The 25,703-nt window shown below is 41.4% G+C and overlaps 1 protein-coding gene across 4 annotated transcripts in view; it reads right to left on the bottom strand.

Moving 5' to 3' along the window:
• Positions 1 to 25,703, bottom strand: part of ANO1 (anoctamin 1) — an 852,930-nt gene that overhangs the window by 297,335 nt on the left and 529,892 nt on the right. For all 4 annotated transcript variants that reach the window (XM_085643533.1, XM_085643534.1, XM_085643535.1 and 1 more), the window contains one exon: positions 21,356 to 21,507. In XM_085643533.1, the coding sequence (XP_085499659.1) occupies positions 21,356 to 21,507 (152 nt within the window). The remainder of the gene's footprint in view (positions 1 to 21,355; positions 21,508 to 25,703) is intronic.

Genomic DNA, 25,703 nt, shown 5'->3' with positions numbered 1-25,703 from the left:
GGAAGCGTTTCTTCCTGCGGAAAGGTCACAGCGAGTGCCTGGGTAGGCTCTGGTCTCCGCTTCCGCAGACTTGAGCGGTTTGCCTCGCTGGTTCGGGGTTATCGCAGTCGCTTTGCTTCTGTGCGGGTTGTGTTGAGAGTTCTTTCATTTGTGACCCGTTTGGGGTCGAAGTAAGAACGCAGGATGGTTGTATTCAGGATATTTGAGCTCGGGCTCCGGAGCTTGTCTAATCCACGCCCGCCATATTCAGCAGCTGGCCACGCCCCCGTTCTCCTGGTTTAGAGGAAGTGGCCAAGTGAGATGTGGCTCACTGCAGATAAAATGAGTGGTGAGCAAGCAACCTATTAGCATTGCCTGGAGAGTTGTAGTACCCTCTTAAGAAATATTAAAATAAAAAGAGGATAAGCAAAGAAATTAATTGGAAACTATAATAGGAGAAAACTGAAAAAAGGCCAACCAGCCCTAACACTGAAGCGCACCTATTTTCAAGTGGATGTATACATTTGATCAGAAAATGATGTCATATGTATATATATTTATATATGGATGTATGCATTAAATTATGATTTCTTTTATTACAAGATTCTGAAAGACAGCTATGAGAGTCTAGCAAGAATTATTCCAGTGTACATTGTATCCCCCTAAGGTTTGTCAGAGGCAGCAAACAGCACCTAAATCTTTCTGACAAAAGTAAACTGTGACATTTCAATTAACAAAATACCTATCTGTAGGCTTTAATACAGAGAAATAACAATCCACCATGCCTAATGATTTTCACATATTAATTTCACAATATGTCATACCTACTACGTTTATCAAAACTTTCCATAATAAATAGATCAGACCTATAGCATCAGTATAAAATCCCTATTAATACAGCCTAATAAGGATTACCATAACGGAAATCATCTATCCCTATGGTCTGTGTGGTTAGGCCACCAACACCAAAATACTTGCTTACTACAGTAAGGTTATTAGTAGTGGCAAATGTATATCTGGTGGCTTAGTGGACTAATGCATCCACTGTAGGGGCCTGTGTTTCTACCTCATTGTCACAGGTTCAAATCCTCGAGGGTCCACTCAGCTTTTCATCCTTTCTCAGGTTGATAAAATTAGTACCTTTGAGTTGGGTAACAATAAACATCTGCTATTTAGTGTCAAGATGTCCCTTTGGGGGTGAACGTGCGCTTTACAAATACACATATTATGTTATATCTGCCACTGGCAATAAGGCCACTAACACAATATGGGGCTCAGTACAGGACTTAGAAAATTATTCCCATGCTCAACCATTGGTAGCTTGGCTGCGAGTAGGCAGGCTTAACTTCAAATACAGGTATGAAAGCCATTTAAAAACACCAATTCAGTAACTAATCAAGACACAGCTCACAATAAAAATCCAACACCAATTTATATAAATAGGAAATATTTGTATGTTTAAAATGAGACCAAAAAAAATCCAGTGTAGGGAACCGGAGATAGGAATTTTTAAAGATTTAGAACTATATGGCTGATAGAAACCTATATCGCCTATTTGGACATCTGGTCACGCCAGACCGGATCAAAGTCAAAGTTTTAGGCGGACATCGATGGAGCCCTGTATGGCAACCCCTAGCGGTAGGTCTCAGTCAAAGTTTTTACCTTCTGACTTAGAAACATTTCTGGAGATTTTCTTCCCAGGGGCCCCTCGAAACTCTCAAACAGTCTGGATTCGGTGAGGGTTTGCCAGCTTGCCTTGCGGTGAGCTCCGGTCACACTTATGAAAGTCCGACCTCTGGTGCTTTCCAGTGGGATGAACCAGGGATCCAGGCCAGCTTGTGGTTGAAGGTGTGTGTCATGGCTCGCGCGGTTGGTCCTGGTCACTTTTCTACGTTCGGACTGTTTCTTGCAGGGTCCCTCGATGCTCTACACCAGGCTTCGGATACAGTGAGGGTTCGCCGGCTTGAGTTCTAGCTTACTCCTAGTCAAACTCTGGAAGTCGGACCTCCGGAGATTTTTACCAAGACGAACCTAGACGCAGGCGGGCTCGCGGCAGAGGGTGCAATCTACAGAGTGCAGGACCTATTGAAGTCAATCAAACTCCTCAGCATTAACCCTTCTTCTTCCCTTGGATTCAAGCAGCAGATCTGAGAGGTACTGGCCATCTCAGATACGTATTCCAAGTTCTCTGGGTCAAGCAGGCGGGCACTCCTGTCCTTTGAGGTACAGGGCAACACCCCAGGGTATGACCACATCCTTCAAAGTGTGGCACTATTTTCTCTCAGAGTGCACCCTTTCTCCAAAATTCATAATGGCTGATATTCCAGCAGGAAGAGAAGAGCTGGAGAAAAACACCCCCAGGCTGGTTAATCTCCATAGTCTCTCCCCCTTACATCTGCTCATCCTTTCCTTAATCCCACCATCTGGCTGGGTTAAAAGAGGAGAGGTGTAAATTGAAACTGACTTCTTCTTATAACCCTTCCCCCTATTCCTATACCCCGATTCCTATGTTGCAGAACCTGCCCTCCAAGAAGAGCTGTCTAACCCCCGGGGCTATTTATAACCTGATCAAAGGAGCCTGGATAATTCACTTAATTCTGACCAATCAGAACACACCACTGAAAGGCTGAAATTTGGTTTAAGACAAGAAAGTCTTAAAACTTTTTGTCCGTACACTTTAGGAGAAATTCAACAATATCATACTGTTGGATTTATCAATACCATTCTAGGAAGTCTTTGAATGGTATTTTATAATTCTCCTAGTGTTAATTATTAGTTAATAACTTCTTGCCATGTTAACCCATGTGGCAGGGGATTTACAATGGGGAAAAGGACTTGGGCCATTGTTCCAACACCAGGGCTTATAAAACATATTTTATAAGGGCTCTGCCTATCTCTAGAGGACCCCACATCCCTGGGAGACATCAGGGATTCGGAATATGTACAAATATTGCAGATCCTCACTCCACAATGATCCTAGTACAAAAGTAGTATTTGGGAAGCACTTAACAACAATGTTGGGAGTGAAATGTACAATTTCACTTAACCCAGGGCATTTAAAAATCATTTTATATGGTTCCTCCTTCTAAATACCTGGGGACCCCTGGGGCACCTAGGAGAGACCCCGGGGCTACCTTATATGCGCAGACATTGTAGTTTATCAATTTGTAAGTGCCCCAAACACCAAAGTCGAGTTTGGGCAAAATTTGCATTTTAAAAAGCAGCCCTGCAACTGGTGGTGTAGCTAGGCCTCATAAATACTGAGGAGTAAAGGAGGGAGATAAAGCCATTAGGTAAGAGCGAGGCACTAATATTTTTAACAGTCAAGTTTGAGAAATGGGTAGGATTATATACCAAGGTAATCCACAATGATGGGCATGTTGTGATTGATTCTTAGAACTCATTGCACCTCAAAGGAAGCAGAAACAAAAGAAAAGTTCTCTTAATAGTGGAGGACACACGAAATTCCTTAAACAGGTAAGGAGCACTTTACCTAAAGATGTGAGGAAGAGACTAGGTAGTGCCGTTATCTTTAAGAAAATCATGATGACCTTTACTGGTTAGTATGTTGTGATTGATTTCTGTAGCCCATCGTTCCTCCAAGAAAGTTGAAAAACCAGAGAAATTTACTTAAAATTGGAGGATTGAGTAAAGTAATTAGAGAGGTAAGGAGTGTGTTTTCTCTATTGTTGAACAAATTATAAGGTAGTGTTTATACGAGTGAATCAAATTCCCGAGGGTGTAATGTGTACCACAACCACAAAGGTACAGGAATAAACCTAACATTATAAAAATGTACTTTCTTTCACTGCTGTCTCCTTAAAATCATAAATAAAAATGTAACACAAAAACAACAAAAACAAAAAAAATGTACGAGTAGACCCCTGTCTGTACCAATAGAGTGAAGGGATCAGAACCAATAGAGCCATTAATATATAGATGTGGATATTGTTGGGTCTCGTAAACTAATCGAAACCCCTAATGTGTAGTATGCATGTGGGATTAGAAAAAAAGGGAGCATGAATGAAGGGGTTGTGTAAGGACACTGAACTCTTGAAACGTAACTAATGTATATTATGAAGGAGTCATTATATTTTATAACGTTTTTTAGATGATTGTTGTCACAAAATCTTTGTCCTGAAGAAGGTGGTTGTATTGGATATGATCCACCGAAACGCCGCGTCGACAACTACATGTTTTAAAAAACGTTTAGGAGTCAAAATTCGAATGTGAATACATGAAATGTATTTTGTACCCAATTAATTCATTACCTGATATGCAATGTGATTATTGTATTAATGTACAGACGATGATAGGTGAATAGTATTACATTGAGATCTGGAGATTAACAACAGTATATATAACTGTCATTTTATTATAAAAATTATTTTTATTTGTGTGATTACACTACAATATATTTTTTTAATACATTGTTGACATTGTATTTACACCTGCATAGATTTTTCTGTAGAAATTTAGGAACAGGGCCGTGGAATTTGGGTATAAACACAGCTGACATGGTCACATGTTGAAGAGTTCAGAATTGGAGTGTGTGGAAGAGTAGTTTGAAGAGTGGGCTGTTTGGAAAACAAAAGTGGAGAAACGTGGGGGACACTACTTTGTTGTTTTGTGACAAACCATATTCCCTACGGAAGTAAGGGTACCTCTCACATTATTGTGATTGCTGACACTATATACAACACAGACCTATTGAAGTGCACAAAGGATGGCAACCATGAGGCATACAATTATAAAATTACCAATATACAGAAAATTAATGTTGCCAAAACAATACACACGTCCTCTCAATAGGGCCTACCTTGTATTATTACTGTACAATTCTACTCCCAGAGTTTATCAGAGTGGATGACCACCATCAAAAATGTTGCCTAGTATGGTAATCTGTAAGATTATACATAACCAAATTCCTTTCTACAGCCTGTAACATAATGGTGATAACAAGACACCGTAAGAGGCCTATTGGTTTTCACATATACTTTCTTTTCACAATAAAAAAGCCCACACTGACTGCCTTTGTAATACTTTTTCATAATAAACAGACCGGACATATGGCATCTGGTATAGGATTCCCCTGCACACCAATGAAGCTTATAGCTGTTATTAACTTGTTACCAAAACCAACTCAGGCCTACTTGTACTGAGTGCAACCTCTCCCACAAGGGAACTATCTGCATACAGTCACAAAATTGCACATGTAAAAAAAATTACCATCAGCAAACCAAACTGCTATCTCTCCTAAGAGGGCCTAACAAGGATTCTGATAGTGTAAATTTTCTATATCCACGGTTTGTCAGAGGGGTAATGAGCACCAAAACACTTATCCTACGATGGTAATCTGTGAGATTCCATGCAACAAAAAAACACCCATCTGTAGGCTTTAATTCGGAGAAATAAGAATCTACCCTGAAAACTCTAACGTGCACGTTTCACAATCAACATATCAGGCCGAGTGCATTTATCATAACTTTTCGTAATAAACAAACAGACATATATACTTTGTCACTGGCTTGCCATAGAGTCATCAAAGTACAAATATACATAAAATTACTGTTGGCAAAGAAAAATACTATCTCTCCTAATAGAGGGGATTATTGAAGCGCATATCTTATTTCTACATGGATAGTTTGGGTGGATCATCAACACCAAAACCCTTGCTTACATGGTAATCAATGAAATTCCCAGTACCAAAATACCTGTGCACATGTTTAATACATGGTACTATCAACCCATCCATAAAAACATATTTTCTTTAATACATGCTTTTCACAATATGTAGGCCAGGCCTACAAGCTTTGTCATAGCGGGTCATAATACACAGATCAAACCTAGGAAATCTATCATGAGACTTCCCAGTGAGCTGACAAAGTAGTTACTTTGTACCACTGGCTTTACACCTTACCCAGCACTGGCTTATTCAAGTGCTCATAAATGTGCAACCATCACACATAGAGTTATAAAATGACAAATATACAGACCAATACGGCTTGAAAACAAATATGCAATCCTTCTCAAAAGAATCATCAGTGAAAAAGTCATGGCTTTGTCAGAGTGGGTGGCCAACACCAAACCCTTGTCTGCAACGGTAATCTGTGAGATTACATGTAACAAAATTGCAGTCTATAGCCTATAACACAATATGATAATAACGCTTATAGGCTTTAACACTTCACAATAAATACGCCAGAACAACTCTGGGGGAAAGGATGTGACCTAACGGCTAGATTGGTTGACCTCAAAGCTGGGGAACCAGGTACGATTCTCGACAGGGTCGCACAACATCCTGTGATTCTGGGTAAATCACTCAATATCCCCATGCCTAGCAAAATGAATGTGTCCATCTGTGATGTAACTGGTGCTCATGTAAAACACTCTCATACCGTCGGGTCAAGCTTGCGATATATAGAACTACCCCCCCCAAAAACCAGTCTTTGTCTTAATGTTCCATAATAAGCAGACCAGACATATTGCTTCGGACATACGATTTCCAGGTGCATCAATCAGGGCTAAAGCTTGTCACCATAACCAACTCAGGCCTAGAATTTTGAGCATAAACCTTTCTACAAGGCAACCATCAGACTTCAGTCACACATTTTCCATTTGCTTAGAAAATAATATATCCCTGAATGGGCTCTAACAAGGATTCTCACAGAGCAAATCTATTTCCACAGTATGTCATCCCATAAACATTTCCTACTGTTTGATTTCATGTAACAAAATGCTTATCTGTAAGCTTTCATATAACAATCCGTCTTTTGACAGCTACACTCAAAATAACCATTCATGTCACAACTGAAGGCTTGTTTAAAACACAAATCACTAGTACATTAAAAAATGTTATTGCAAGAATACGGTGGCTAGATTTTGGTGGAAGCCTGTTTCGTCTTTAGTTTTATGGTATATACTTGCGATAAAAAACGCAAAAAATAACCATTGCAGCAGCATGCAAGGCTAGACCTATTAGCTTGTTACACTTGCAGTGTGGTCTGCGAAAAGACAATTGTCATCTAAGGGATATATACAATGTTCAAGGACTAGAGCATGAAGATATAGTTAACTTCTGTCCAGTAATTTGCATAGTAAATGTTTCTGCAATAACCTCTCCACAAACATGCCCTAGAGAAACCTGGAAAATCTACAATGCTGGCATAGAGAAATGTCTCCTCCCAGTTTCAGACGCCTAAGGAGAACCACAGTGGCAACTATCCGTTTTGAGATTGGCCGGTCCAGACCGAAGTCAGAAGATGCAGACTTTGGAAGTTCACTCCAGAAAGGGCACAACGGAATGAACACACAAGTTGTAAAAACTAGAAATGGTGTAGCAGTACCTTCTGGTTCTTATAAGGATTTGATCCCATGCGAGGTGGTATTGAAGGTGTACGTCTTTTGATACAAGACAAGCGTGCCAAGCTATAAAGCTAGAAGCGATCCACAGTTTAAGTGTCCCTTAGACCCGACAATCGGTTCTTACTAGATTCATATAAAAATGCAGAATCATTTGATAAATTATAGATCTAAACACCTTCACTGTAAGAAGACAGAATAAGCTGGGGGAATGTTGATTCACATAAGGAACATATTCATCTGCTAAACATAGCCAACACCACCTCATATGGAGGCCAGTAAATATATCCTTAGCAATGCTGGTGTCTGCCTCTTGAGTTATCATGAGGTAAAATGTTTTTCACTGCTGAAGATGAAGGCGATGAATATCTGAATTAATTGGAACTGCAATTTCACACTGAAGAATGGAAGGATTACGGGAGCATAGGCATCATCTGTGAATGAAGAGGTCTTCCTGATACACCCATCCATTTTCAACCTAAGACAACTTAAGAAACTGAAAATGTACTTCTAATGGATGCTAAAAATTGGAGATGGAAATAAAACAGTATTTTTGTTGCCTTTAGACATTAAGCAATTATAACCATACAGTGTACATGATCTTTGAAGATATAGTTTGTCTTAAGTGACCAGCAACCTAAAGAGGAGTAATTTGAAGACCACCAAGAGGTTCCCTGACTTTCTGGCCAAGTAAGTATATCAATGTTGCTGGAGTGGTACTCACCATCAATTATTAAATGTGATTTCTTGTTATGCACACACTTATTTAGACATTTTAACCTTCTATTTCTAAGATGACAAAACATGACAGTAGAAGTTGGAGGATGTGCCTGCTCCGATACTTACACAATCTATCGCAGTCCTGTACTTAAGATGCAAAAACATAATTACAAAAGGCACAGAGGTGGAGCTCTGCTTGACCTGGAAAGCCAGACTCAAATGCAGAAATTCCAAACAGAACAAAACAAAAATTCCCGGTGAATGAATGAATATGAAAGCTGTTATATAGCATGTTTCTTGGAGTTTGACAGAATCACAAGCACACTTCGGATATTCTGTTTCAGAAATATTATGAATGAAGGCCTTCATGGACCTTACTTCTTTTCAAACATCAGATTTTACAACCCTATCAACTACTGACGCCCACCTGTTGAGCTAAGAAGGAGTCTCTTACTGAAAACACCTAGGTTTGTATTGTGATTGCCATACTATATTGTATATTGTCTTTTCATGGGTAAGAATAGACAGCCAAAAAAGTAAGGCACATGATCCCTATAATTCTTTAAAACTTGTGACAGTTACTAGTTAAAATAGGACTTCATGGAAGCACAACATTCAATCTAGGTCTTCTCTATGGTTCAGACATCTACAGAGGACTAGGCAAATCACAAAGTCTGGAAAACAATAACTCTTGAGACTTTTTCAACAGGTGTCTTCTCCTCCATGGTGACTAAAGGGAGGGGTGGGAGCTAATTGCAATAGTGAGGTGACACTTTGCATCACCAGGGAAACAGGATGTTTTAGGTTCTCATTCTGAGATAACTCAAGTAGAAAAAGACGGATCAAAGTAAAAACTACCAACTACACACGGCGTATTAAAGTGACCCATGTACTGCACAGGGCAAAGAAGGGAAAAGCAAGACTGGATTTTGTAATGACTGTTCCTTTAGAAACTCGAAAAATACCTGTCTGGTTCATGATGGGACAGGTGTGCTCTCATTCTATACCACAGAAAACAAGGATGCTGGAAGAATGTACTGTGCTGGATTCATAACGTTACAACTCATTTTCTTGTTGATAGAGCAGTGTCAAAAAAAGGTTACATTTGCAACTTTCACCTTCCTCTGTTGTAGTTTTGTCAGATGGAATTAGTGTTACCTTATGAGAGACTTTTAATAAATGCTCACCTACCAAATGTGAACTCCTGGCTTCAGAGCAATGTACAGGAGTGTAATGTACAGGAGAACAAACTTTGAATATCAGGATTATTGACCAAAGGGTCAGAGCAATGTGCTCTGACTCCGGAGAGGAATCCAATACCCAAGAGACCTAAAGCAGATTTAACTGTGGAATCCTGGGCTTACCCTCTAATACTATCGGTCAGGAAAATAAGAATACACAGTAAGTCCTCCTAAAAACTTACCCCCCTTCCCACCGGACCAGATATACTAAGACCAGTCCGTCAGCCCAACTGCTGACTCATCTTCTTCTCAAAAATCACCCCACCTCCCATTTCCCTCTTGTGCCAAATGCCCATAGCCATAAAATCTTACCAAAGCCCACCACCCCATACTACTGCGACACCTCCTTTACCATACCCAGCCAGTCAGATGTCTATTCAGATCCATCAATCAGTGAAAATCGGTTAATCTAGTCTTAAATCTACGATACATACGAATAGTACAGAACAACACAATGAACATTGTGACTGTCAGCACTCTCACCGGTATCCTTCCTGTGCCTTGAATTAGCAGGCAAGATATTCCCAAAGCAATTAAATAAACAAGTATAATAAAGTTCTTATTATACGAATGGTATACTTGGGACCTCTCATTAATTTGCCGAAAGTGTGATTTAAAATGTATTAAACTCCTTTTAAATAGATTCAAATTCTTAAGTAAACCCAATAAAATAGCACGTGCCAAAGTTGAAGAACTTTAATGCTTAGAATTGAGTGATATGATATAATATATATTACTCAGCCAAAACAAGACACTTTTTTGGTCATTGATAGCTTTTGATTTTTTGGGGGATAATGTGTGCTGGGACAAAGTGGTGAGGATACTTGATGTGCTGAATCTAGAGCCTTTCTTTATCCTAATCATGTGAATTACTAACATAGGTAATTTTCTGTGGGTGGGATGTGGTACGTAAGATCACCCAGCTCAGCCCATCAAGACTACAGCCAGGGTCCTCCGCAGCCAGGCAGGTTTTACAATAGAGAACAATGTCTGGAAGGAAGTCTGCCACACCTCCTCCCAGCACACATCTGGCATGGAGAATCCCCACAATTCCTCTTCCAATTTAAAATCTCCATCAATGGTTTCAACTAGGGACCAATAGAAAAAAGAAACTTCTTTCCCTCCAACAGGCCTAAAAACCAGTTGATCCTCAAAGGTGTTTGCTATTTCCATCGGCTTTTTAAGATTCTGTAACCAACTCAGCAATTGTACATACTTAAACCTGGACATTTCATACTCCAGCGAGTTATGAAAAAACTCCCAAGGTAGAAGGGACCCTTCCGAGGCCAGATTTCTCCATACTATTAACCCTGCTGTCTTAAGTGGGATTGCTAATTTATCCTTCAAGCATTCCGGGGCTCCCGGAGAGTCCCAAATAGGATCTAGCCTAGAGTAATAATTAAGCCCAGTACACTGCTTAATTCTGAGCCACATTCGTGCGGTGGCCAAAAGGACCTTCAACCTTATATTCTTGAAGTACTTTTGATTCCCGAACTTAAAAAGGAAGCCCTCAAGTGGTAGCCCCAGCATCTCGGCGAACATAGTACCTCTTTCCGAACCATCTGGGGATTTCAACAACATCCTAGAGTACGATAACTGAAAGGCCCAGGCATTGTACTGAAGGTCGGGGAGCGTGAAACCGCCCTTCTCCTTCGCGTCCACTCGTGAGCTTTGCGTATTCAGATTTCCAGGCTGCCGCCATCTCCATGTGTACAGTTGCTCGGCACCCGCTATAGCTGTGGCGCGTGTTTTGATGAAATGGAGGTTTCATTTCATCATAACACGCGGCACGGCTATACCGGGCAGCCTGGAAATCTGAATAGAAGACGCTAAGCTCATGAGTGGACGTTCCATCACTGTTCATTGGTTCGTTACTTCAACCTGGAGATAGCGTGTTTACGGCCGCACAGTGAACAACACATCATCCAATGTCTTGTTTCCACAACGGGCAATAAGATATTCGCCATTTGTCAGGGTATTCTCTTGACCTATGATCCAAAGTTGTCAAATCTTGACACAACCTTCATTTGCCGCCCAACAAAGTTTTTTAAGTAATTGGAATGCGCTTGTGAGGCTTACACTATCCCTGCCGTACCCCTAAGAGCTCCCATGGGGCATAGCGTTATATCTAAAGTAGGCCCAGATTCAACGGTCTGACCACAATATTCAAGAACTTTCATTTCTCCTTTTTCCTTCATTAGACTTATGGCTACCTGAAGAAGGCGTCCAGCCGAAACGCGCGTAGATTCTAATTATGTTAGCCATTTTTGTTTCTTTTGGACAATTGTTAAAAATTTGAAATGGTTTATCCTATCTTGATTTTGAACATGTCATTTATAACCACTTTGTTGGTATACATTTTGGAGCAAGTTTGTCATTTATCATATATTTGTCTGTAGTCTATGTATTATATTCTGTATGCACTTTATTGTTTGTTTATTTATAAGCAACAATGTTATAAAATATAAACAAATATAAAATATAAATATATCTGATTATTTCAATAAAAGAATATATTTTGTAATAATAATATCTTTTCTGGTCACACATTGTTATTGTATAGTATAGGTCCACCTTTTTATTCGTTTCCTAAATGTCTATTTACTTATATTAGTATGGTGGGCAGTAATATTTTCTTGCAATCTACTGATCTTGGTTGCATTCCTGCAAAGCGCTGGATTCCAGCAGTCAAAGCATAAGGTACAAAGAAGGGAAAAGGTAGAGAGGGATCCTTACTTGTGGTCCCAAAGTCTCAACGGGTGAACAGGATATCTTTTTCTTGTCCAAATAGCACTCCCGTCTCACATTGAGGCACGTCCGCCAGAACATTGATGGCTGAAATGGGGTCTTATATCCATCCATGCTGAAGCTCACAACATGATTCTCTTTAAGTATTCACCCTTCACACCACTTTTGAGGTGTGGTACCATTTGGAAGCTGGGCGTGGTTTGGGAAAGCGAAGTTTCAAAGAGCTTAGAAGCATTGTAGTATCACTGAAGAGAGCTATCAGCAACCACAGCACTGTGCTTCATGAATACAGTCACTGTGCAAATTAACAAGGGAGAAAGTGGATGCTCAAGCCTTTACAATGAAGATGATTGCTACTGTCGGCAACAAACTCATACATAGCTCACAATTCTATATAACTGTAAGATAAACCCAAGGCTCAGGAGCATGACCCAACTGAAGTCAGCTGGATTCAATCAGACTAGACCTTCAGGCAATGGGCTAGCAGCCCCTATCTACAAAGACCCTGTCTGTGTGACTGTCATGAGGTGGAAGGGATTAATGTCCACTTCTTGGAACTTTGCATATGAACCGGGCTGCGCCTTACTTAGACTTTCTTTAATGCCCAATTTATTCATCCGCTGAGTGGGCAGTCACAGCCTTATTTTTGATTAAGTCTCTTAGGATAAGGAAGGCTGCTGAGCCAACAGAATGAAACATATCCTTGGAGCAGTGAAAAGAAATATACATTTGTACTCGAAGCTAAGTTATAGGATGCAGAATGTATTACGTTCAAATTGTGCAGTTGCATCTTTGTAAATTGCTGAGTTATTTCTTCTTGGGATGCTGATTTTTAATAGTACTATTTTTATTATTGAAAGGAATCATGCTGCCAACGGGCATGGAGTTATTTTTTTATTTATTTATTCATGAGGTTGCATTAAGCTGTATTTATTATATTTTTTATTTATTTATTTCTGGGATTGTATTACGCTTTAAACGGGCCCCATAGAGTTTGAGCACTCTGTACAATGCATCAAGCAGAGATAAAACATGGATGCTACAGAGAACTGCACATGCATAACTTCTTAGAAGAATGTCTCACTGATATCCCCGATTGATGTTGAAAAGGGGTCTCAGCGTTCTTTAATGTTGACATTTTATCTATGCGTGATGTACTTTGTTTTTTAGTAATTTCGTTTAGTGGCACAAAGTCTGAGTAAAGCTTACATTGTGCAATGTTGTTTCAGACAGGGTGCTCTGTTATACCAAGAGCCTTCAGGCCCTAACAAAAGACATGAGCGTTTCCATCGAATGGCATTCTAGATGTATGGAAAGTACCTATACTTCGAATATCTTTGGGACTGAGTTCCAGATTGTTGCGGTTTAACATAAAAAATGTGACTCAATCTCAGAAAAATGCATGAGTGCATTCAGATCCTCAATAACTGTTGACCACGGGTGGGACATTCTAAAATGCAATGAAAATAACGTGCACAAAAGTTACTATTATACTCGGTAAAACATTGTAAACCATGCAGTGGTGTTTGGTTTCCTAATCATGCTCACGCCATAGGCTGTCCCGTATTTAAGTACTGGGCTCATACTGCTTAAAAACTAATTATCAGAGTAGAAAAACAACATAAAGAAGTGTAAAAAAGAACTGCATGCAAGAATGAAAAAGAACTACATAAGAGAAAAGGCAAGCATTGGCAAAACCAATAGGTCTTGCCTTCGTCACAAAGTGTGGGCCTATTGACAAAGCCACAGTTTTTTCTTCCCACGGAAGCCATCTTATAATGGTATTTCTTGCGTGTTTTGAAACTCCATTAAAAGATGGCTCCTGAATGTGCGTGAACATGCATGGCAGCATTCTAGTAATGGAGTTTAATAATAAAAAAAGAAGCTCCATTACAAGCCAGATGACATATATCCACACGCATGCACGGTGGTCATTAAGGAATTATTTTACTTTTCCAATGCTTGTGATGCAATTCAACATACACTGGCAAAGCCAAAATACACCAGATAGAACCATAAAATAACACCAGATAAAAAAGCACCAGATAATAACAGCCCAACATTTGCCCAAACATTTGCCACTGAAAGGGGACCGTACCAGTGTCCTCGTTTTTTCCCCTCATCACCACGTGTTAGATCTTCACAGTGAGGCCTACAAAAGCATTGATTTGCCCCCACAAGCCATCCCACGGCTCTCAGCATGTGAACATATTACATGCAGTCTGAATCAAGTCAGCCCCGGTACTGATGCAGAGAGGAACTGGGCCAAAGGCGAGGGCAGGCAAGACCTGCCTTGGTAGTTGCTCTACTCACTAACACTTGTAAGGATCACTGTTGTCTTCCAGGCTTGTTATGTTATTATGTTATGTTATGATAACCTATAAAGCACAACACATACCCGCAGGTATCAAGGCGCTAGCTGAAGTGTGAACCATTGCCTTATTTGTTGATTTCCTAATTGGCAAAAAGCCAAGTTTTTAAACCCTTCCAAACATCAGCAAATTTGACATACCTCTGATATGGAGAGGAAGTAGATTCCACTCTTTTGCTGTGGAGGTCACAAAGTTTCTTCCCCCTCAATTTTAGGTCAGATATGACTCTCACATGGGGGTAGCTACCGCTGTAGTGGCACCGGGGCCCAGAATCCTGGGGGGCCATTCAACCCTGGTAATTTCTGTATTTTACTATTCCAGCCCTATTTCTCGCTTGCTACCCGGGCTGTCTTTGCTAAACTTCTGGACCCTCACGGGCGTTCCCAGACCAAAATCAAAACAAACAATCCCTGTGAAAGGCCCTGAAGAAGCACCAATCCTTCCAAAACAGTCCCAACACTCAACATTAAAGACGTGGATTTAACTTGAAAGCACACGGGTACCTTAAAACTGGAGAGAGTGGTCCAAGAACACCGGCCAGGCATTTGGCTACAGCGCCGGTAGGCAACACTCTCTTACTGCTAACAGCCACGACACAGTCTCTCAATGATTATATGGCAACATCAGGCTACAGATTTACTAAGAACTGCAAGATGTAGTCAACGAGATTGCATAGACACTACAGAGTCATTCATACCCAAGAACCGCTTCCATATAGCTTAAAAGCGATTATTTACCCCATACGTGTTGTATCCTGCCACTGTGTGCCTAGGATATGCTGTCACATGCAAAAAGTCAGTGACACAGACAAAGTCCAGGCACACGCTTAGAATATACCATCACAGGGAATAAAGTGCACCTTTACGCTGCAGCAATGATGTCATATGTGGAGAACTGTGAATTCCTCAATAATGATTGTGATCTGTGACTAGTGTTTGCACAACTAACATTAAGTAGAGAACTGATTTTAGATCATACTCATAATGTTCCTTCCATTCGTCTCCTTTTGTCAATTCCCATTTTTCTTCAGTCCACTGCATCATGGGAACGGGTCAGTCTACATCAGCCATTGGTTATCTTTACTATGAGAGATGGCATTCTGACCTTTCACAAAGTGCGCATCCACACAAAGTAATCTCCATCGATATCGCTCAATACTATGGCATAGTATGCATTGCGTTGAGTCCACAAAAATATTTTTGCTTTTACACAATGTCTACTTTTCATTTTGGCAAGGGTCTAGCTATTCAGCAAAAATAAAATATTTACAAATACCGGGCGAAGCAAAATAATCCTTGATAAAGGCAACAAAAGGCAAGCACCCAACACAAACTTACTAGCTTTGCCGACAAGTGATCTTATTGGTTAAGAACCAATATGTGTATATTTATTTTTCAGTGGACACACACACACACACACACACACACACAAACACACACACACTGTCTACCAAAAATGAAGGTACAGAGGATCCAGCCCTCCACTTGGGGCCCGTAAATGAGGCAGGAGTGTGGTTGGTGATGATAAAAATGTGGATGACGTATGTGTTGCCTTGCTCACCTGGTCATTGTCAACATTATGCACAATAGACTGTTGTCCTGCAAACCTGCTTATATCAACTGTCAAATACAGCACTGAACCAGATTGTGATACCAGTTTTGAACATCTGTACGCTAATTAATGCCTGTGGTAGAACCAGCATATGTCACGTATTGGATAACATTTTGTTAATAAAAAGAAATAGCACAACAAAAGGTGTGTGGTTGGTGGATTCAGGAGGGCTGTTTGGCAGGCAGTGGTTTCTTTTGTCCTTGGCCAGGGAGCTGGGAACAAGTAGTGTGTGAGGCGTAGCCGGCCAGCTGAAGGCCTTACAGTTGTTGAGTTTCTCATTTCCAGTGTGTGAGGACGTCACTGCTCGGAAGGAGAGGCGGGAGCAGATATATTTCCGATACTGACGGCCTAGCGCCTGGGGGTGTGGCAGAGATCTGCGTTTTTATCTATGTGTTATGCTTCAACCTGTTAGCTAGCACAAAGGCGCATAATGTGAATACAGATCCTCACACACCATGTGACGGGTAATCTAAAGTGTGCTCACTGACAGGTAGGAGGTGCTATGTTGCTGTACAGGGGGCCGAGCAAAGATCGTAACAGCAACCACAGAGGATGCTGCACTGACGAAGCAGGCAGGGGCCGAAGAGCCAGAGCAGGCAGGCGACTGTAGGCGAGTGGCAATTACAAAGAAGCTGCAAGCTGTGGGAAAGGGTGCTAACTACCACAAGCAAGCAGAAGGGAAGGTCGACAGCAGCCTCTTGATTATACAGAACGCTTCTAGTTAAGCTCTGTGCTATGGTACGTCGGAACACACACACACATATATTTATATGTACATCAACAGCAATATTTTCAGTGTCCAAGGAAAAAGCATGCACACTCCCAGCAGGTAAATTGTAGTTTAAAGAGCTGCACCCTCTACGCATTTCGACACCAGAAGTGTATTGTTCTTATTTAATGAAAAAACAAAGGTTAAAGCTTAGTTAAACTTCGGAAAACATATATTATATATTTATATATATGTGTATATATATACAGATAGATAGATAGATAGATAGATAGATAGATAGATAGATAGATAGATAGATAGATAGATAGATAGATAGATAGATAGATAGATAGATAGATAGATAGATAGATAGATAGATAGATAGATAGATAGATAGATAGACACACACACACACCTCTGGAGAGTATCAGACAGGATTGCTTAAGCGTTTTTGAATGTTAAGTCTTGTGTTACATCAAGAAAACAAAGAAGCCAGAAAATAATGATTTACCAAAGTTAAATCAGGGACATAGTGGTGGAGTGAATATCCTGGGGGGTGAGGGTAATGGTGGAGGCAGTGTACTGCAGAGGAGCAGAAAACAACCGCAGAGCAGATCACTGAAGGTGATAGCCCCAGCATTGATCTAAAGTCCTGTAAGGAGGGTAGCCACTCTGGACCACAAGGGATGTCTGCCTCTGCTTTGACGTGCTGAAGCTCCGTCTGCAGAGACACTGCAAGCATGCTCTATGTGTATGTCTCACAAGCCCCGCATTTACATTCCTATGTGACATCATATGTATCCGAAACCATTGCCATTTTCCAGCTACAGCCCTTGCACGTAGGAGCGTGGGGCCTGGTTGCGGGGAGGAGGAGGGGGGTTTCGACAGACGACGTGGAGGGAACATTATTTATTTAATTCCCCCTCGTTGTTGTCTATCGAATACCCCCAACCTGGCCCTGCTCTTACCTACACAGGCCGCAGCTACCATCTTCCCAACAAGCGGCTTCGCACTGCAGCATTCATGGAGATGAGGCGCTGGGAGGATGTGTTGCCTTTGGTTAGTTGTATGCTACAATTGGTTGTTGCACTAGGATTGTGGCTGTGCTGGGGAGGGAGATCTGGGAGACACAGACTTTTCCCACAACAAACGCTCCTCTTTGAGTTTCCAGTGATGCACCCTGTCATTAATGAACTGATGGGACAGATGCTGTGTCCTCTGTAGCTGCTCAGCCCTGCTTTACGACAGGATATGTGCACTGCAGGCAAACCCTTCAAGTCAATTAAAATAAGAGAGGGTGGAGTCCCTCACAATAAAAAAGCCCCTACAAAAAAAAAGAAAGATATTATACGGACTACATGTTTAGCGTACACAATAACGAAGAGTCTTGGACTGATATCAATGCGGATGGACAACCCTGTTATCCTCTACCTAAAACTAGTTGGAGCATAGTAGGAAATGGCTTAAAGGGGCTATTCAAGAGTTTCTTTCTATGTCTATGCCTTGCGGTGTGTTTTCTAGATTGACAAAAGCTCTTGCCAGATAGTTAAAGTGGTTTGTAGGTGAGACCTGAAAACTTTAGAACAAAAAAGGAAAGTCAACCACAACAAACTTCAAAATCCTTACATTCTTTTTTTCGAAAAACTGACTCGGAAAAAGTTTCTGCTGTATTTGTATGTCATGGATGGAGCTGCATGTATAAGTTTATATCTACTGACTGGTGGTGCAAAGAAAATAGATTAGTGGTAGAAATATAGAGTTATAGATGATAGCTGTTAACGATAGGGGTGTTTGTTAGAAGCGACATCAAACAGACAGCAAGAGTAAAGCTCTCTTCTGGGATGTTAATTGGATTCCCACGATGGAAAACCCCATGTTATTGACAACTGCCCATCTACAATGATATGTTGTATATGTTCCTCACAATTCCTATCCTCTCATGCAGATCAGCCATGTGGGATGTGGAGACATGATGGAGCAATGCACAGCCTCACCTACCTCAGCCACAATAAAGTAGCAGGTGAAGCAGCTTCCAGTGTGTGACAGTTTTTCCGTCTTTCTCTTCCTATGTCTTTCTGCTTTGTGTGGTTGCCCGTCTCTTGTCTCTGTAAATGTCTGATGTGAAAAACAGGAGTGCCAGCCACCTCCACCGGCAACCACCGGCTCAAGTTAAGCACTGGAGAGAGACACTTTTTGGTCTGTGCATCTCGTTTTGTTATACCCACATTTGAAGAGCTTTTAGTATTGTTTGGTTTTAGCTCCCTGCTTATCCTGGCTGTGTTTTGTTTCAGACATATATCCCACCTTACTATCGCTTGTGCTGATCTGGGGATGTGATGTAGACTCAACTTTATGTAGTTTTTGTAGCCCACGGTAGACAGTTGTCGTTACTGCGTTCCTAGGATCAGGTTAGTTAACTTTATGTTTATGCTCCTTTCTCCGGACTGTACATTGATTCCTTCTGAACTCTTCTGGTTAACTGTTTCCTCTAGTTAACAACTGTCCACTTTTGGAGTCAATCAAACTGATTTAAGATGTATACATTCCCTATATACTACTGTCTTTATCATGCAGGCCTTTATATAGAGAGTACGATGTATTTAACCTTTTTATTTAGACTATGTGAATGAGCAAAGATTAAAAGTTGCCATTTCTAGGTCCACAATATGTTCAAGATTGTTTCTCAGGTGTATTGTTTCTCTGTGCTGTGTTTCGCACGTAGCTAGCTAGACATGTTTATCCTGGAATGTGTTTTGTTCGTCCAGATTGTTATATTCTGTGTATAGCAACAAACTTAAAATCATGATTGCTTATATTTTCAGTCTCTTTCCTGACCTCTTTATCATATGACATTGTTATGTAGTAGATGACTTATTAGATCAATTTAATAGATACACATTCTTGCTACTATGTACTGTGAACACTTAGTAGAATGTTGTTGACTTTCCATTGATGTTGCTGTGGTCCCGCCCCTCTTGAGACCTCTTTCTGTTTCTAATTTGTATTAATGGACCCTGTTTCAGTTGCTAGTATTTAGGACTTCCTTCTTTCCCGTCCTTGACGCACACAACATGGTCCTGATGAAGGATGAGTATTAAATAAAGGAAGTCACCCGAAACATGAATTGATGCCTTTTCCAATCTCCATTGTTTGGCCCATATAGGAAACATCAATATTTGAATCAACACTGTCCACCATATTCGGCCTGTTTGTGCAAACTATTTAACAACAAATTGAATAACGCTGTGATCTTTATACAGAACAATTGGGGGTTTACACAGATCGAATGGTTCTGCTGTGAATGCATTTGTTTTGTAGTAATTATATGATTGAATAGTATGATTAAAGCCATTTTTATTCTTTATGCTCAAGTATAGTGGATATTTGTCTTCGGCTAACATGTATATTTGTTTTGCTACTAGCATATGTATTCTATGTTGATTTTTCATGGTTGGCTATCATGGTTATTTTGTCATCTTTTTGGCAATATTGGGTATAGAGTACGTTTGTTGTTTATTTCGTACCTGGTGTCCTGCCTTCCTCCCCCATCACCCTCAGGAGACTCCTCGCCTTCCTCGCTTAATCTAAAAAAAAATTATATCTAGCATACTGCTTCCGTCTCCTTCCAATCTAGGCAATATCTTCCACTCAGCCTTCCCCAGTGCAAACATATCCTACGTCACTTTCGCGTCGACTCCTTTTTAACCACATAATCTGTGAACACAGGCGATAGAACGAGTTGGAAATTATAAAAACACCAAGTTCTACGCCAAAAGTAGTGTTAGATCACGGATATGTAAATTCTAATGACATATTTTGTTTGTCTATTTTACACGTTCTTTCTTTTAGTATGTATTGTTTATGTTTTTGTGAGTCTATTGTAATTATGTATTGTTTATGTGATTGTTGTTAGATATAATATCAATTATTGTATTGTTTTTATATTTGAGATTTTGTGAATAAATTTAATTTTGTATATTTTGGTATTTTGATAATTTTATTGTTTTTTATTCACCTGCTGATTATATATGGTCCAATCGTCTCTACCTTGAGTGAGCAACAAGGGTTAGGTCTTAAGTACAGCAGTTGGTCAAGCACTTAGACTGACGTAGCTGTGCCCAGAGGATTTTTTCTTTTCACTACCTCACTTTCAAACCACCTTCTGAGCATACCCACCCCCGCCTGAAGTAGCATTCCCTGCTCTAGCATTGAGAGCCGACATATAGCGCAGCGCTTTCAGCATCTCTCTGAGATGTTTCTTGGCATCGCCTGCCTTTCCATGTCAGTCTAGACCCGAAGACCTCCATCGACTCAAAACGGGGGTGGTGGTTAGTAACACAGAAGCTGCCCCTATATACCCCAGTTTCCCTGGGATCTCCAGAGACCTGTGTAAGGCAATAGATTGAATTCAGTCAAAGCACAGGCTTCAGGTCCTGCAATTCGCAACTCTGATGTCTGAGCAGCGAAAAATGAAACAAGTCCTTCAATGATCTTATCTCAGAGCAGTGAAAATGTAAGCTCAATGCCTATGTTCCACATACTGTCGTCCAATGGGATCCATGTATAAAACATCCATGCATAGCTGTGACGACGCAGAGCTCTGTCAAACTTACAAGTGCTGCCGCTCTCTGGAGAAAGGGTAGGACAGTTGCTTGACTGTCATCGAGTTGCGTCCTCCCACCCGGGGCTGGATGGGTTCGGTGATTTTCTGAATGACTGAATTCAACTTCTGCATAATCCCGCGAGCTTGATTGACCTGGTACACCTGCAAGAAGAAGGAGAATGACCCATTAGGTGTAACGGCAAGGCCAAATGCAACACAAACAACCAGACATCAGCTCTTCAGTACTTGCTGACTAAATGCAGCATCTCGGGAGACCCAGGTCCAGATACTGAAAACAGAATCGAACAGAAGTGTCTCTTTTAGGTGAATTACACCTGGATGTAATATATTGGATATAGGTAATTAGTAGTTAGAAGTCACTGTAGTGGTAAAGGTAAAATTTACTGAAAAGGCAAGCATTAGGGTTTAAAAGTACTAAGGTATTGTCAAGTTGGAATGGTATTCCTCTGTACACTGTGTTTCTGTTTCTGATTTGTAATACTGGACCCTGTTTCAGTTGCTAGTATTTAGGACTTCCGACTTTCCCATCCTTGAGACACACAGCATGGTCCTGATGAAGGATGTGTCTTAAATAAAGGAAGTCACAGAAAACATGAATAGACAGAGGTGTGGCGCAGTGGCCAGGGCGGCTGACTCCGAAGCGTGGGGATCATCATGGTTCGATCCGGCGGCAGCTCAGCTCAGCACCATGTGACTCTGCGCAATAACTCATTTCATCTCCCTCTCCGACGGCCCCCAGTGCCTTGAAACCTTAAGGGGGTGATATGTTTGCACTTTATAGGTATGGATTATAATTATTATTAAATTACGAGCGCTTTCCCCCTAAAGAAAAACTTGTAAAAAATACACAGATGTATAAAACAACTTACACAAAAATATATAAAATACAAATATAACAAAAGAGTAGGCACAAATGTAACTAAAAAAAGTTAAGGAACATTGGGTCTAGTTAAATGATGTTAAATGAAGGCAGGGGGTCTCTCCCATACTTTAAGAAGTAATTCTGAATTTAACCTCGGGAACCCCGTCAACAAATAGGAGTCCGAGATCAATGACTTCACGGTGAATCCCCCGCCATGAATCTAGACATGATTAGGGACCCCCGAGACAAGCACTGAACCTGTGAACATGGCGCACTTGAGCAGACCGTGCCTGACACATTCCATGCCCAGCACTCTCCCGCTCAGAGCATAATATGCTTTATTACACGGGCAGGGTCGGGCAGGAGGGGCTGGGGTTTCCTCCTGCCTGCTCATAAGATTAGGCAATGCACCTCTTGCAAGTACTAATCCGAAGTACAGCCTGCGTTTAGGACACACAGGCGCACTGTGCTACCCTCCCTTTTCTATTACAAATCCTACCCTCCCTTTTCTATTACAAATCTGAGAACACATTGAGAACGCATCAGCCTCCATGGTTTGCACAACGTCCAAATGGGCAACGAAATAAGGATTAACTGCAGAAATTCAAGGAAAAACAACTGGTCATCGATCCTATTAAGGCTATGAGCGAACTCCAGATTTTCAAGTCATTTTTTAAGCGCATTGCAATCTATATCAAATTATTACTGGCACGAAATGAATGTAGCACTGGCCTCACCGCAGAGCCACGGAGCGCGGTTACAGGAAGAGGGTACCAGAGTGCTCGCACTGGGCAGGAGGACATTCAGAGTTTTGAACTTAGAAAGGGGGAGAGGGGGTGGGTTTACAGCAGGCCCAGGAGGGCGAGCATCACATGCTTCCTTCATCAGTGGATTAGAAGCGCCATAAAGACATCTGGTCTTTGCGAAATTCCAGGTGCAAGGGGGCAGACCTGATGTGTGGCAAGGTGGAGTTCCAGATTGTAGGTGCACTTCGAGAAGGCTGCACTAACTTAAAGATTTTTCTTTTCAGTCTTGAGCTGTCCTGAGTTCTTCTGATGCACTGACTCAGGATATCTACTTAAATAGTAAAATTGTACCCACCCCAAAAACAAATTCCTAACAGAAACACAAATAGGGGTATTTAAAATATAATATAAAAATATAGTACAAAATGTATATATTTATTTTCTTAATAACAAAATTCTCGATTTGTTTTTTGCACTACTTACAGTATGTTTTTAGGTAAACAAATGCAACCCTAGACAGATAGACAGACAGATAGATAGATATTAGACAGACAGACAGACAGACAGCTAGATGGATGGATAGATAGATAGATAGATAGATAGATAGATAGATAGATAGATAGATAGATAGATAGATAGATAGATAGATAGATAGATAGATAGATAGATAGATAGATAGATAGATAGATAGATAGATAGATAGATATAGGATGGCATTTGTGCACATTAATACATGTGAACATAGAGAGGTGAGGTACAGAGGAGTGAAGGGGCGATACAGGTGAAGCAAATGGAAGAGACATTGCAGTGAGATACTGGGAGAAGGATGAGATGAGAGGCTACTAAACTACAGAGTTACTGAAGTGTGTTCAGGCGGTGTTAGAGTCATGAGGTTGTAAAGGACAGTTAGAGAGAGGTGGGGTTGTAAGAGGTGCAATGACAGAGACGTAAGATAGGAAGAGCCGAGATAGAGAAAGGGTAGGTGCATGGACAAGTAGAGATGTGTAGAGACAGGTAAAGAGAGAGTGGTGCGTTAGGAGAGGTGATGTCAAGTAAGAAGACAGACAGAAAGTGTATCTTGTAATTGAACGGCCACCGACTGCTTGGCAGTGCGAGGGTTAATGCTGGGCGGGCAGGGCAGCTATGCGCGCTCAGCTGTGAAGTGTGAAGCAACAGCTGTTAAGTTGAAAAAGGACAGGTTTTCACTGCGCGCTCTTTTTACATAGGTATTTATCACTGCCCCATCCATATTACCGGCCACTTTAGCCCATGTCTTAAAACTGATATGCTTCGGTATTTTGGGCACACATTTACGTATGTATAGTGTGTCGTCTATGTTTGCCCACATGGAAACGTGCAAATCAGAATTGCATTAACAATGTTAAGACTTAAGAGATGTTTATAAAAAATAGAAACACAGTTGTAAATGGATATATTTTAAATGTTTACGTTTTCGTTTTGTTGGTGTCCTTGTATCAATAAGTCTGTAGAGCTGACTTTCTAAACTGTGTTCTATTTCACCTGGTTTATATATTATGCTTCCTTGGTGAGTGTGGCCCTTTGATCATTTCTGTTGGTCCCAAACACGGCTCTGTGTTTCTCTGCCAGGAAGGGGCAAGTGTCTGCTTTGCAGGTAGCGCAGCAGGTCTTGAGTATGATGGGTTTTGAGGGGGGGGGGCGGTGCACCTCTTTTAGTGTTAGTCATGTCCGGTTGAATTTCTCCAGGCTTGCTTAGGTGCGCCCAGCACAGAGGATGCGCGTCATTGGTTCCAAGTGGAACCGGCAATCTGCAACAAGACGTTCACTTCCTGGCTCCTGACTTTGCACGTTTCCCTTTTTTTTTTAACCTCAAGCTATCCAGAACAACTTACTGACGCTGTCCTTGTAATCACAAGGGACGAGGCCAACAATCAGCACAGGGACGGCCCACCACCGTGCCACCGTGCCACCACCCCCCCACCCCGCCCCCCCACCTCCACAAGCTACTTCAGGGTCCCGGGGCAGGTAGCTTCAATGGAAGCATCTGCTGTTTATAAGTAATACTTGTACTTTCCTGTGCCTCCTGCTCTTGGGGTGGCCCCCATGGGGTGCCACAGGATGGCGGATGCCAGCCTGCACGCATGAGATGGCGCAGTCGAGACATGGCTGCATTTCTCTGCTCTTGAACACCGCACTTCAAGGTAAAGGTGGACACTTCTCCCTCTCTGTTGAACTCCCCAGAGCAGCTGTCATGCCTGCTCTAATCACTCACCTACACAAATGTTATCTGCTGCCCATGGGAACCGTGATTAGGAGGGTGTGCGTCCAACGGTTCGACAATATCAGCAACCCAAACCCACTCTCGCGCCCTGAATGCCAATATTTGGCTTGCATTTGTTTCGTAAAAACGAGAAACTCTGATTTCAACTCTGTATTCGTGGAGTAATAATTCAAATCGGCTTCATCTCAGTCAGTGCCTGTGACGCATTCACCGCCCTGCACTTTATCGTTAGGAGCCCAACCTCTCTGAAAAGAGGCCCGGCCCACTCCTTTCATTCATTTGTTACCGAGAATCTGTGGCCTACAGGCACACTCACCTGTGACTCACAAGGCAACGTTGTTTCAAACACACAGGTAACCCTGGCGTACTGAGGTCACCAAGACCCTTGCATTGTATTGAACTGTACCCCTTGTGTAGAACTTCTAACCCCTGACGAGGCGGCAAATCGCTGCTAGGTGGTCGAATAAGA

The sequence above is a fragment of the Triturus cristatus genome, chromosome 3_1 (assembly GCF_964204655.1).
Source record: "Triturus cristatus chromosome 3_1, aTriCri1.1, whole genome shotgun sequence".
Lineage (NCBI taxonomy): Eukaryota > Metazoa > Chordata > Amphibia > Caudata > Salamandridae > Triturus > Triturus cristatus.
The sequence above is the reverse complement of the archived record's forward strand: the minus strand, read 5'-3'. Positions and strand labels throughout refer to the sequence as shown.